This window comes from Vidua macroura, chromosome 5 (assembly GCF_024509145.1).
Source record: "Vidua macroura isolate BioBank_ID:100142 chromosome 5, ASM2450914v1, whole genome shotgun sequence".
Classification (NCBI taxonomy): domain Eukaryota; kingdom Metazoa; phylum Chordata; class Aves; order Passeriformes; family Viduidae; genus Vidua; species Vidua macroura.
In genome coordinates, this window is record NC_071575.1 from 29,180,022 (window position 1) to 29,192,340 (window position 12,319).

The following is a 12,319-nucleotide window of genomic DNA, read 5'->3' on the forward strand; positions in this document are numbered from 1 at the left end:
GGCCCACACACAGCCTGTACCATACATAAATTATCTTCCCTAATTTAATCTTTCTGCATTCTATTTTAGCTTTCAATTTTTTCCTCTCCCTCTTTCAAAGTAACTAAAGTCAGAATCATTAAGGCTTGAACTACAGTAAGGAATTACCAATTTTCACACAACACCAGTTCAGAAAGAACAGCAATATCCACAATAATATTTGCACCTGATGAATTTTAGATAAGGCCCAGAACACCAGCTGTGCAAACAAAAATGCTTTGCTAGTAAGGATGACCAACTGCTGATGTCACTAAGAATTCCATCAACAACACTGATTTAAGAAAAGCTATTTTTATTGAACAAAGAACGCCCCAAGAATGCCAGTTTTGCAAACTTTTAATGGAATTTTTCTATATTTCATGAGAAGCAAATTCATTTCATATAAACTTTTCTCCAGATACTGCAGGTCTGTCATTAATTTTTTCTTTTCACTAGGACTCCAGTTCTTTGCACTCCACTATTTTTAAGATCCCATGTGAAACTGGAGACATTATTCCAACTAAAGCCTTATCCTTCTTAAATAATGTGAAACAGTAATATGAACCCAAAAAATGAACTGAAAAGTATCTCTCAACTATACACTTTCTCCTTCTAGCCTTAATTGCTGTTACTGAGATTTAGGATAAGAGTGTCACTTCATTACCTCTTGCTTTAATTCTAAGCCACTATAAGCCTTATGCCTACTTTTTGTTTGAATATCAACTGTTAAATGAACAAACCGTTTGCCTCTTCGTTTTCTATCTTTTTACTCTATTCAAGAAAAACCTGACTAAGGACTTGTAGGATGAAGACTTGATGCTCACTTTCAGACAAAAAGAAAAAACTGCAAGAATTGCAGTGACTTTTAGTGTAGTATTTTATTCTTACAACTGTGATTGCACACACACACACATACTCCCACAAAGCAGGCCTTGAATATTAACTTTCCAGCCTTAACCTTACCTCCTTATAAGCTTTAGCCCAAGTATCTGCCAGCTGGTTGATGTCTACTTTTCCCAATTTCACTGTTTCCAGAGCCACTTCAGCTTCTCTGTCATAATCTTTTATAGTTTCCTCTTCTACAAATTTACTAAGAGATTGCTTCAGGTCTATTACAACAAAAAGAAAATGATCCATCAACAGAACACATCGGTAATCACCCAGGAAACCTGTAAGTAAAGTTTTTCACCTGAAAACCTTTTCCTTGCTAGCACTTGCTAGCATTGACAGTAATTTTCTCTGATGTTTTGCCATTTAAAAACCAATTTTGTAAACACTGTTCCAGTAAAACACTGTTCTTTTGGTTTCTTAGAGCAAGCTGTAAGATACTTGTAGACAAGGATACATAAGATTAATTTAAGAGATCAATTCATACCATTTTCTATAAAGCATGGCAGGTTGTGCAGAACCATCAGACGTCCATGCAAATGACTGATATTCTCTTGCACAGGGAATTTGAGAGGCACGGTAAGCATCAAATGTTCATTTCCAGCATTGAATTTGTACACATAGTCTCTCTCTTTAGTTAAAGTCTTTCCTTTATTAGGCTTCATCCTTCTGAGTTTGTTTCCTGCAATAGAAATGAAAGTAACAAGAATTACATTTCTGTAAACTCAGAAGTAAAAAATGGTAATGAAAAGCCATGGCTTTGCTAATAATTAACAGTCAAAAATACTTAACCCCTCCAAATTTTCATAGACACTCAGTTTTGACTTCCAAATACATGCATCTGGAACTGAAGCATAAATAGCAGTTTCCAAAATATCAAATGCTTCTAAAATGTATTTGAGTGTGTCAATATATAAATTTGGGTAATTGCTCTTAAAAATTACAGAGTAAATCTTCCGACTTAAGAGCAGAAGCAGGCCAGATAGGAATCCTGATAAATAGAAAATTAACTGAAACACCCTGACTTCTGTCATGGATGCCTCAAAAGCTGAAATCCTACAGAGTGCATAGAGATTTTATTTCCTCCTTTCTGCAGGTGCAAGGCCTGGGGAGTGGGGGGAGCAGATGTTTGCAACGATTTTTAGAAAGAGCTAATTTTGTCTTTCTGTAACCTGTATTAAAAATAAGCCAAAAGAGATGCAAGGGGACTGTGTAGAGTGAAAATTCAGGCTGTGAAAAACGCCAATCACTTGTTTTGAAACTTTAGACGTTTAATAGTAATAAAATAGCTATAAAAATATTAATAAAAATTAGAGCAATAAGAATTTGGACAATCAGAGTTAGGACAATAAAGGACAATAAAAAGCAAAGAATTACTGACATCCGGGTGTCTGGCAGTCTGCCATAGAAACACACCTCGCTAACAAAGGATTAACCCTTAAAAGCAATAGCCTGTTGCATATTCATATATCTCATACATGATACAAACATTCTTTTCAAACAAAGGATGTCCTCTGCTTAATTTCTGCCCCCTCCCCCGTTATCTTGTAAATCTATTTCTTTGGCTCCTATAAGTCTGGAAGAAGTCTGAATAGTCCGAATAAGGAGGCAATAATTCTTCTCTTGAGTTTTGGTGTCTTGTTGCTGTTGTCTGTATGTGAAGAATTTCTTGGTTATCTTATCTACTTCTTGAGCTAAAAAAAGTATCTTACATCACATAGTTTCTATTTAATAGTATGCTATAGCCTAAAAAGTATATTTACCACACTACTTAAAAGAGATTAATACAGCATAACTTTCCAACATAACACATATAGTATTCATTTTAATATTGGCAAGAAGCCAATCATATAATATGCATTTATAACACAGGCTGAGATAACTGTGCTGGTATTTTTACCCTCCACAGGGCTCCTCTGCTCATTCACATCCCTCTGTTTTGAAAATCATCTGCAAAGCTGGACACATAGCTTCAGCCGAACCCTCCCCAGTGCTAAAAACCCACAATATGAGGAGAAGGAAAAACACTAAAAATAAAACATTATACAACAGAATTCACGGGTTTAGGTTGTTTTTTGGGTTGGTTTTTTTGTTGTTGTTGTTGGTTTTTTTGGTTTTTTTTTTTGGGGGGGGTGGATTTTTCTGTGAACAAACATACGTGTTAGACAGGAAACAAGTCAGTCTCAAAAACAAACATCTCAGAACAACCAATATTGATGCGAGGCGGTGTCCCGGCCTCCCTGGAAGTGGGATTCAATGGGAGATCCTGGGAAACACAAACCCGACCACGCTCGTTCTGCTGCTCCCCGATGCAGCGAGGAGGTGGGGAGGAAGGTTACAGAGAGGGAGCGGGGAACAAACCCCCTGTTCCAGAGGACCTGAAATCGCAGGCTCAAAGCCGGGAGGACACGGCCTGCGGGAGCTCAGCCGCCCCCTCCCCGCCGCGGGGAGCTCCCGGTGTCCGCATTCCCTCCGCTGGAAGCGGCAGCGCCCGCGGGCACTGAGAGCCTCCCGTCCGTGCCCAGCCCGGCCCATCCCGGCTCACCTGGCTCCGGGCGGGCAGCCGCGGGTTAACCGGGCCGCGGGGCAGGGAGAACCGGGATGTTCCGCCTACCCGTTCCCGTCAGCGCAGCTGCGCGTCCGCAGCGGCACATTCGCCGCTGCGCCTGTGGCGAGCACGCCCGGCGGCGCCGGCGGCGGCGGGGATGGCGCGGCCGGCCAGGAGGTGCGTGTGCTGGGGCTGAGGGACGAGGGGCTCCCCGGATCCCCTCAGGGCCTCTGCGGGATTCCAGGGTGGCCTAGCCCTTTCCCTTCCAGCGGAGCGGTCGTGATGAGTAGCACAGGGCCGTGTTGGAGGCCTGGCGTCAGTGGTGTCCCCCGGGGTTCTGTCGTAGACTGGTTTGGGTTGGAAGGGACCTTAAAGCCCATCCAGTTCCAACCCCCTGCCATGGGCAGGGACACCCTGCACTATTCAAGGTTGCTCCAAGCCTCATCCAGCTTGGACTTGAACACTTCCACGGATGGGGCAGCCACAGCTTCTCTGGGCAACCTGTCCCAGGGCCTCACCACCCTCACAGGGAAGAATTTCTTCTCATACCCAATCGATACCTGCTCTCTGTCAGTGTGAAGCCATTCCCCCTTGTCCTGTCACTGAAGGCCTTTGTCAAGAGTCTCCATCTTTCCTGTAGGTTCCCTTGAGGCATTGCAAGGCCACAGTGAGGTCACCCCAAAGCCTTCTCTTCTCCAGCTGAACAATCCCAATTCCCTCAGCCTTCCTTTCCTCCCAGCAGAGCTGCTCCATCCCTCTGATCCCCTTGGTGTCCCTGCTCTGGCCTGGCTCCAACAGCTCCCTGTACTTCTTGTGCTGGGCCCAGGGCTGGATGCAGCCCTGCAGGGGGGGATAATACTGGGCTCAGTGTTGTTTAAATTGCTCAGCAATTATTTGGATGAAGAGTTTAATGTTCCCTCAGCAGTTCACAGATGACACAAAGCTGTGGGGATTGGCCGATAACCCTGGAATGCTGTGCAGCCCTTCAGAGGGACCTGGACAGCTTGCAGACATGGGCAGAGAAGTGTCTAAAATTCAACAAAGGCAAGTGCAGTATTCTGCACATGGGAAGGAATAGTCCCATGCACCAGCACAGGCTGGGGGTGATGTGCTGGCCAGCAGCTCTGCTGAGAAGGACCTGGGGGTCCTGGTGGCCAACAGGCTTTCCATGAGCCAGCAGGGGGGGCCAGGAAGGCCAATGGAATCCTGGGGTGCACTGGGAAGAGCATTGCCAGCAGGTCAGGGAGTGATCCTGCCCCTTTGCCCAGCCCTGAGAGGCACATCTGGAGTGCTGTGTCCAGTCCTGGGCTCCTCAGCACAGGAGGGACAGGGAGCTCCTGGAGTGGGGCCAGCAGAGGATGCAGAGACGATTTAGGGCCTGGAGCATCTCTGGCAGGGAAAGGCTGAGGGAGCTGGGGCTGTCCAGCCTCAAAAGGAGCCCCAGCTGAGAGGGGCCCTCAGCCCTGGGTGTCCCTGTCTGCAGGGAGGGCTCCGAGCAGAGCCCAGGCTGTGCTCTGGAGGCCCAGCAATGGCACCAGAGGAACTGGCAGGGACTGATCCCAGGAGGTTCCACCTGGGCAGGAGGCAGAACTTCTGTCCTGTGCAGTGACTGAGGACTGAACAGATTGTCCAGAGTCGGTGTAGAGTCTTTTAAAAAATTGTACAAGCTATTACTAATAAGCCATTGTGTACAGTTGCACTGGTTATAATTTATCTCTGCTCTTTGTGCCCAGGGACAGGACCCAGGGAACAGATGGAGCTGTGCCAGGGGAGGGTTAGGGTGGATATCAGGAAAAGGTTCTTTGCCGAGAGGGTGGTGGAGCACTGAAACAGGGAATGGTCATGGCCCCAAGGCTGCCAGAGCTCCAGGAGTATTGGAACAGTGCTCTCAGGGATGCACAGGGTAGAACTGTTGAGGTGTCCTGAGCAGGGCCAGGAGCTGGACTGTATGATCCTTGTGAGTCCCTTCCAACTCATGGATAATCCATTATTCTGTCCACCTGAACATATATTGCTTTTTTTTTCCTTGTAAAACATGATCTACACAAAAGTGTTAGCAAATCAAGATGCTCAGTGAGAAAGGATTGATAATGCATATTTTATTTTATTTTTTTTTTTGCCAAAGGAACAAGAAAGTTGTTGATTATTCTCAGTTTGGAGATTTGGAAGATGATGGTAAGTAGGATGTTCTTGTACATCAAAAATTTGAAATCATTGCCTCTTACATAAAAGCATATGTAAAAGAGGGTCTGTTGAATTTTCATTTTAAATACATTTAAGGATAGTTCAGTTATAGTTGTTGTGTTCTTTTAAAAGAGGATGAATTTCCAGAAAATGTTATCTTGATATATTTTCAGTGTGCAATGAAGATGACAAAATTTAAGAATATAGGAAAACTCATAAGAGCTTGTTGCTGTTTTCCAACAGATGAAGACTTTGCACCTTCAAGCAAAAAATCCAGAACACAGCTCAAGGAATCAAAGGAGAAAAAAGAGAAGTCAAAAAAGCCCAAAGAAGTGACTCCATCACAGACACAGACACTTAGTAAGAGGTTAGAAATGTTGTGGTCAACTTTGTGTAAAACTGGATTTCAATAAGAAGATCTGGGTTTGGTTTCTTTTCCCTTAGAATTTTAAGCAGCTGAGGACAAACAACTAATACATGACTGCAATATAGATTTTGAGCTGTATTAATGCACCTTCAAACTCTAAAAGTTCTGAGTTTTTAGGGACTCCTAAACCTGAGAAATATAAAGACAAGTTTGATTCCTTCTAAAAGAACATATTTAAAGGAAGATACAAAGTCAGTGTCAATGAAAAAGAGAAATCTAATTTCTATTAGTAGAGTTGTATTTAAATATTACATTTTGGTGTGGCATTTCAAGCGAAGGCAATCCCTTTTTTTTCCTATAGTAATGCCAGTTAATAGTTCATATATTTATATATATGTATATATATGCACACATACACTGGTTTACAATCATAATGCTTTAAAGTATAGAGTGCTTTAAAAGTTAGTGTGTGTTTTGTCTAAATAATTTCAAAATATTTGTAACAAAATATGCTATAAATATGTACTTAAATATTAATCTCTTCACAAGTATCTGAATTTTAAAGAGTTCACTGAGCCAGAAATAGTTCTATAACACTCATGTAATTGTTTTATTATTTAACATGCTGACATTTTTTCTCCAGGTTATCCTTGGATGAGAAACTTTATAAAAGAGATTTGGAAGTTGCCTTAGCCTTATCTGTCAAAGAAAAATCTGCAAATCCCCAAGAAGTGCAAAATTCAGAAGAACAAGGTTACTTTACAGTTCCATGCAACACTCTTTACTTATATGCAGTGAATTTGAGGATGGACTGAAATAGATTGAAAATTACATTTTATTTCAAGATTTCATGACAAGAGAGAGTTTCTAAGTATTGCCTGTTTTCTTATGTTCTTGGGTTTTTTTTCTGTGGGAGAAGTAACTCTTCTATAAGATTTTCCAAATATATACTTGTATTAGAGACAGATAAAAACTTCGGCTATTCTAATTTCTTGCTATTTTTACTTTTTATAATGTGGTTTTGTATAGTAATATTTCATATTTTTAATTTTTTCCCCTGATCTTAAAGCAGTTAAGAATATTGAGTCAGAAAATACACAGAGGAGACCCCCTTTTTCCAACTGCAGTGTAGACAGTGAACTTTTAGGTAAGTTGTTCTCATACTCTTTTCACAAAAACATTTATCTCTTCTCTGTTTCCATTGTTTTTTTTTTTTTTTGGTTTTTTTTTTTTTTGGTTTTTTTTTTGGTTTTTTTTGTTTTTTTGGTTGATGTGGAAAAAAGGGTCTTTATCTTAAATAAAGGTTGAAGGATGTGTCAATTCTTTCATTAAAAATTTGGTCCCACTCTTAAAATGAGCAAACCTGGGGATTGGTGAATTTTTGGTCTTCTTTTTTGTAAGCCTGATTACAGGTAAATGTTGATAAATTTGACAATGAGAAAATAAAATGAGAAGCACATGAAAACAGGAGTCAGTGATATGTTTCTGAACAGTATAACTTCATATCACCAAAATGAATTCTGGGCACTCAAATACCAATTTATTTTAGAGGAAGAAAGTAGATTTACTGTGAATTTGAGCTGATAAAATCACTTTCTATTTTGTAGGTCTCAATCAGGTTATGGATGATGATGCACCTGAGGGTGATAGGAGGCAAAAGACAGCAGCAACCAAAGTTCCAACACATCACAAGTCACTGGTGGTTGACAGTGGTGACAGAGCCCATGATCCCAATTCTGAGCCACAGTCTGTACCCAGTAAGTTCTTCTCCACTCTCCTTAGATGTGGTTTGTACATGATGCCTTACCTTTAGTTTGGATTTTTAGTGAAATTTGTGCTGCTTTGACTGCATTTCCCCTTACTCCCCCCTTACTGAAGCATTATCCCCTCATACTCATGACATCTCATTTGTACTTTCACACTAAATTTACACACTGGAGCTTATTCACTCCCAAAGCAGCAAAATGTCACTGCTTCTCTGCATTTGTATGTCAGGAGAAATTCCTTCTGCCCTCCTTGTCCAGGAAAGTTTCATCTTTTTAAAGATCCCCTGTTCATTTTTCCAGATATTTTCTGGGGTTTGTGTCAAAACAGTGACTCTGGAGTAGTATCAGGTGTTGGAACTTTCACTGTTGGCTTTGTTTTAGCTTATTTTAAAAATCAAGTAGCCTCTCTTCTTTCCTTCCTGTGACTGTCATCTTTTGGAAGAGCAAGCTGCATCCATGTGTCTGTCATTCCCTAACAGGCAAGGTGTCTGTGTAAATACTTACTGCTTCAAGATGGGACAGTCTAGGACCATCCTCATCATTTCTCCTGTGCAGTGGTCCGTCATCTTAAGTGAAGATTTCTCTGCTAAAGAGCATCTTTCTAAAGTAATTTTTTTCCATCCCAGCATCACCTATAGTTTCTCCTTCCTGGATAATGGAACACAACTCTGAGCCAAGGCAGAAGATGATGTCCAGTCCCTTGGAAGCAGCTGGGAGGCCTCTACATGCATCAAGTCCTGTCACAGACAAAAAGCCTAAATGGACACCACCAGGTATGGGTGAGGCTGCAGCTATAGACACATACATGAGCTGACTTAAGCTTTTAGCAATCTCTCCTAAAAGCAAACAAAAAAATAAACCATTCCAGAAAAAAATCCTGCCCTTTATATACATTTTATAGAGATTTTCTTTGGACAGATTTAAAACAAAAAAGAAAAAAAGGAAGAAAAGCTATATCTATGTTTTATTGGCAGCATTATCCTTAACTGCTTTATCTGCCTGGGGCTTACAAAATGTTTTCCAAACTGTGGATCAGACCTTAATCAAAAGATCCTTTCATGTCCATTTCTCTCTTATTTAGAGCTTTCTTTATTTCTGATATGTACTAAATTATTATCTGTTCTAAACAAAGAATATTAAAAAATACTGGAGTATTTTAGCTGATCTAATAAAGCAAATGCTTAAAAGCTTTATTTTCTCAAGGTGTTTGAGCATGCTGCTGCTGACTCCTAATTCTTTGATTTTTCTTCATATTTGCTCTTCTTTTCTGTGCTTCTTTTTATGTGGTTCTGTTTGGCTCCTTTATCTCAAGTCCATGTTTCCCCATTGGAGTTGTGTTCAGTATTTCTCTGTGGAGTTCCTGAAAATGCCCAGGACACTGGGAACAGTTGCCCAGTGTTGCTGCAGTGTGTGGCTGGGTAATTAACCTGTGCACCATTCCTGCTGCACTGGCTCCCAGAGGGAGGAATCCCTGGTGAGTGATTTCCAAGTGCCTCTGTGGTTTGGACCTTTTTGCACTCTCTTCAGAATGCTTTTTTTGTCCTGCTAGGAAAACTACTCGAAGACAACAGTCATCTGATCCTTTTTCCCCCTTTAAACTTCTGATACCTTATTTTTGTATTAAATTCATCTCCAGCTCCATCAGGAAGCAGTAATGCCTCTGTGAAATGTGTTCCTGTTAAGTCACCTACTCACTGCCTAAGACTTGGCCTCTCCAGACTGGCAAGAGTCAAACCTCTCCATCCCAGTGCTACCAGCAGTTAAATGGTCAGTGACAAAGTGCCACACAGAGGCAAAGACTGTGGAAAAGGTTTTGCTGATAAACAGAGGGTGGGCAGCATCCTGGAATCATCCCTTTTGGAGGTCTCTTATTATGGATGTGTCTGATGTTAGGATGAGTTTTTATTCTGCAAATTGCTAGTCATCTTTTAAGTGCTGCTGAATACTGATGTTGTTTAATCAAAGTGACATCTGGCCACCAGCTTTTTGATGTATTAAATTCAGAGATGTTGGTTTGTGATAATTTTATATCTTTAATACCTAAAGTCTTGGCATTAACATAGTCTAGACAGCACTACAGCAGTATGATGAAAGGGAAATGCTTTTAGAATGTTGTATTTAAAAAAAATAAAATACCTTATAATGTCTAACTATATTCCTTGAATGTATTAATTTTGAAGGTCACTTTAAATGTTGGTTGCAGTCTGGCAGATATTTTTGCCTGTGTATACTCTTACTGGAAGTCAGCAGCATTAGTCAGGCTCAGACAAGGAGGAATTTCCTTGATGCTCCTGGCGCTTCATTGAGGATCATGATACCATGCTAAGGTAGGGGTTCTGTAAAGTAGTGAAGTGATTGCTACTGCTTAATGAAACTGAGCTTTTACTAATCCACAGTGTCAGTAATTTCCTATCTAAGTCTGTTGATTACAGTGGATGGCAGCAGATCCATTTCTCCATGTATTACTCGTGACTCAGGGAATTGCATTAACAAAGGAATATAATAGAATCATTGAATGGCTGGGGTTGAAAGGGACCTTAAAAACCATCCAGTTCCAAACCCCACAATGGGCAAGGGCATCTTCCACTATTCCAGGTTGCTCAGAGCCTCATCCAGCCTGGTCTTGGACACTTCCAGGGATGGGGCAGCCACAGCTTCTCTGGGCAACCTGTGCCAGGGCCTCAGCACCCTTACAGGGAACAATTTTTTCCTAATACCCAATCTAAACCTACCCTCTGTCAGTGTGAAGCCATCCTCCTTGTCCTGTCACTGCAGGCCCTTGTCAAGACTCTCTCTCCATCTTACTTGTGGGCTCCCTTCAGGCACTGCAAGGCCACAATGAGGTCACCCCAAAACCTTCTCCTCTCCAGGCTGACCAATCCCAATTCCCTCAGCCTTTCCTCCCAGCAGAGCTGCTCCATCCCTCTGATCCCCTTGGTGTCCCTGCTCTGGCCTGGCTCCAGCAGCTCCCTGTCCTTCCTGTGCTGGGCCCAGGGCTGGATGCAGCCCTGCAGGGGGGTCTCAGCAGAGCGGGGCAGAGGGGCAGAATCCCCCCTGCCCTGCTGCTCTGGGGCTCTGGGTGCAGCCCAGCACAGGGGGGTTCCGGCTTGGGGCAGGGCCAGCTCTCACCCACAGCACCCCCAAGTCCTGCCAGGGCTGCTCCCTCTGCTCATCCCCAGTCTGGATTGATCCCAGGTGCAGCACCAGCACTTGGTCCTGTTAAACACCTTGAGATTCCCCATTCTGGAGCCTGTCCAGGCCCCTCTGGATGACATCTCCTCCTTCAGGTGTAATCCATGCCTTTGCAAAGCCTTCTGTTAATGGTTTCACTGATTCCTTGCAGATTGGTTGTCTGTTTGCTCCTGATGCATTATCAATCAGGTTATCATAAGGCAAAGATCACTGCTACAGCTTCCATTATTTCTGAAGAAAACAGAATTTAGTTTTGATTCAGAACCTCTTAAGTGTGTGATTATTTCCTTCTGTAATTCAAAAGGTCCAAAACCTTAATTTCCCAGGTCTGTATTGGTTATTCTCTGATATTCTGTTAATATGAAAATCTGTATCTTTAAAGTGGCTAAATAATAAAGATGTATCTTAATGCTTATTCAGAGACATGGGATTTAATAAGGGAAACAAATATTTTCCCATTATTTTTCTTATAGAAACAAAAATGCCCAGATGCCATTTCCTGAGATCGTTGCATCAGGAATTCCATAAACTGCTCTTTAATTTTCAGCAGAGGGGTTGGGTGTAACTTGCTCTGAGCAGATAGATTTTTTTCTGCCTTTCATGTCAGATCACTTTTGTTGTCCCAGCTTTCGTTAACCCAACAGACTCGAAGCGTATCAATGCAAACCACAAAGATGAAAACAGGATGTTACCACTTCTGGTGACTCTCTGAACAAAACCCTGCTCTTTGCGTTTAAAACACTTCGTCCTGCTGCTTACAAAGAATTTCTGTTCTGTCTCCACTCAGGTGTGACATTGTTCTCTTGAGAAGCAGCCAAAAAGCTGTGATGAAAAAAAAAAAAAAAGAACTTTTTTGCGTCAAGGCTGTTTCTGCTGTGCTGAATCTGTCTTCACAACCCCAATATTTATAACACTTGTGTACATTTAAAGGAAGACTTGGACCATGAGTTTTTCCTGTACATTTAGGATATTAAAAAACAGAAATTTCTTTTTCTTGCGTTTTGTATTTTCCCCCATTGTTTGTTTTTTTTTTTAATTGTTTTTGAATGTAACTTAAAAATTAAAGTTAGTTTTTTCTAGCGTCAGCTGAACAAGAGCATGGAAGGACTTAACTGGCTGCAAGTGTAAAAGAGTCTACATGGTCCTTAGTGTATTAAAGCTCTGTTTAATGCTCAGGCATCTCAATTCCTTCACCAAGTTATTTTTCATACTGACAGCCCTTGGGGACACTTACAGTACTCCAATGTACAAAGAAATCATGAGAAATAGAACTGATTGAAACCCAGATGATATTTATCTGCTTGGTGATAGACCATCTTGTAGAGCCAAAGATGACAGATTCTCTTTCTGTTTGCC

At 41.7% G+C, this 12,319-nt stretch overlaps 2 protein-coding genes across 4 annotated transcripts in view; one reads left to right on the top strand and one right to left on the bottom strand.

Annotated features, from left to right (window-relative positions):
* The window catches only part of C5H12orf4 (chromosome 5 C12orf4 homolog), a 20,475-nt gene extending 16,936 nt beyond the window's left edge, over nt 1-3,539 (bottom strand). For both annotated transcript variants that reach the window (XM_053976986.1, XM_053976985.1), the window contains exons 1-3: nt 3,452-3,539; nt 1,394-1,588; nt 982-1,127 (exon numbers count right to left, since the gene is read on the bottom strand). In XM_053976986.1, the coding sequence (XP_053832961.1) occupies nt 982-1,127; nt 1,394-1,571 (324 nt within the window). In that variant the 5' untranslated portion in view covers nt 1,572-1,588; nt 3,452-3,539. The remainder of the gene's footprint in view (nt 1-981; nt 1,128-1,393; nt 1,589-3,451) is intronic.
* Nucleotides 3,527-11,378, top strand: RAD51AP1 (RAD51 associated protein 1). Of its 2 annotated transcripts, none has more exons than XM_053976988.1 (8): nt 3,527-3,631; nt 5,580-5,629; nt 5,882-6,005; nt 6,649-6,758; nt 7,075-7,152; nt 7,613-7,762; nt 8,398-8,544; nt 9,408-11,378. In XM_053976988.1, the coding sequence occupies exons 1-8, from the start codon at nt 3,612-3,614 to the stop codon at nt 9,533-9,535; spliced, it is 807 nt and encodes a 268-aa protein (XP_053832963.1). In that variant the 5' UTR covers nt 3,527-3,611; the 3' UTR covers nt 9,536-11,378. The 2 variants fall into 2 exon arrangements, with proteins under 2 accessions (XP_053832963.1, XP_053832964.1); XM_053976989.1 differs by having other exon boundaries at nt 7,078-7,152.
* The last annotated feature ends 941 nt before the right edge of the window (nt 11,379-12,319 follow it).

Bases quoted from the DNA above. Each gene is read 5' to 3' on its own strand.
- RAD51AP1 (XM_053976988.1), top strand. From the start codon at position 3,612: ATGGCGCGGCCGGCCAGGAG. The intron at 5,630-5,881 runs GTAAGTAGGATG...GTTTTCCAACAG, and splicing joins TGGAGATTTGGAAGATGATG to ATGAAGACTTTGCACCTTCA. The intron at 6,006-6,648 runs GTTAGAAATGTT...TTTTTTCTCCAG, and splicing joins ACACAGACACTTAGTAAGAG to GTTATCCTTGGATGAGAAAC.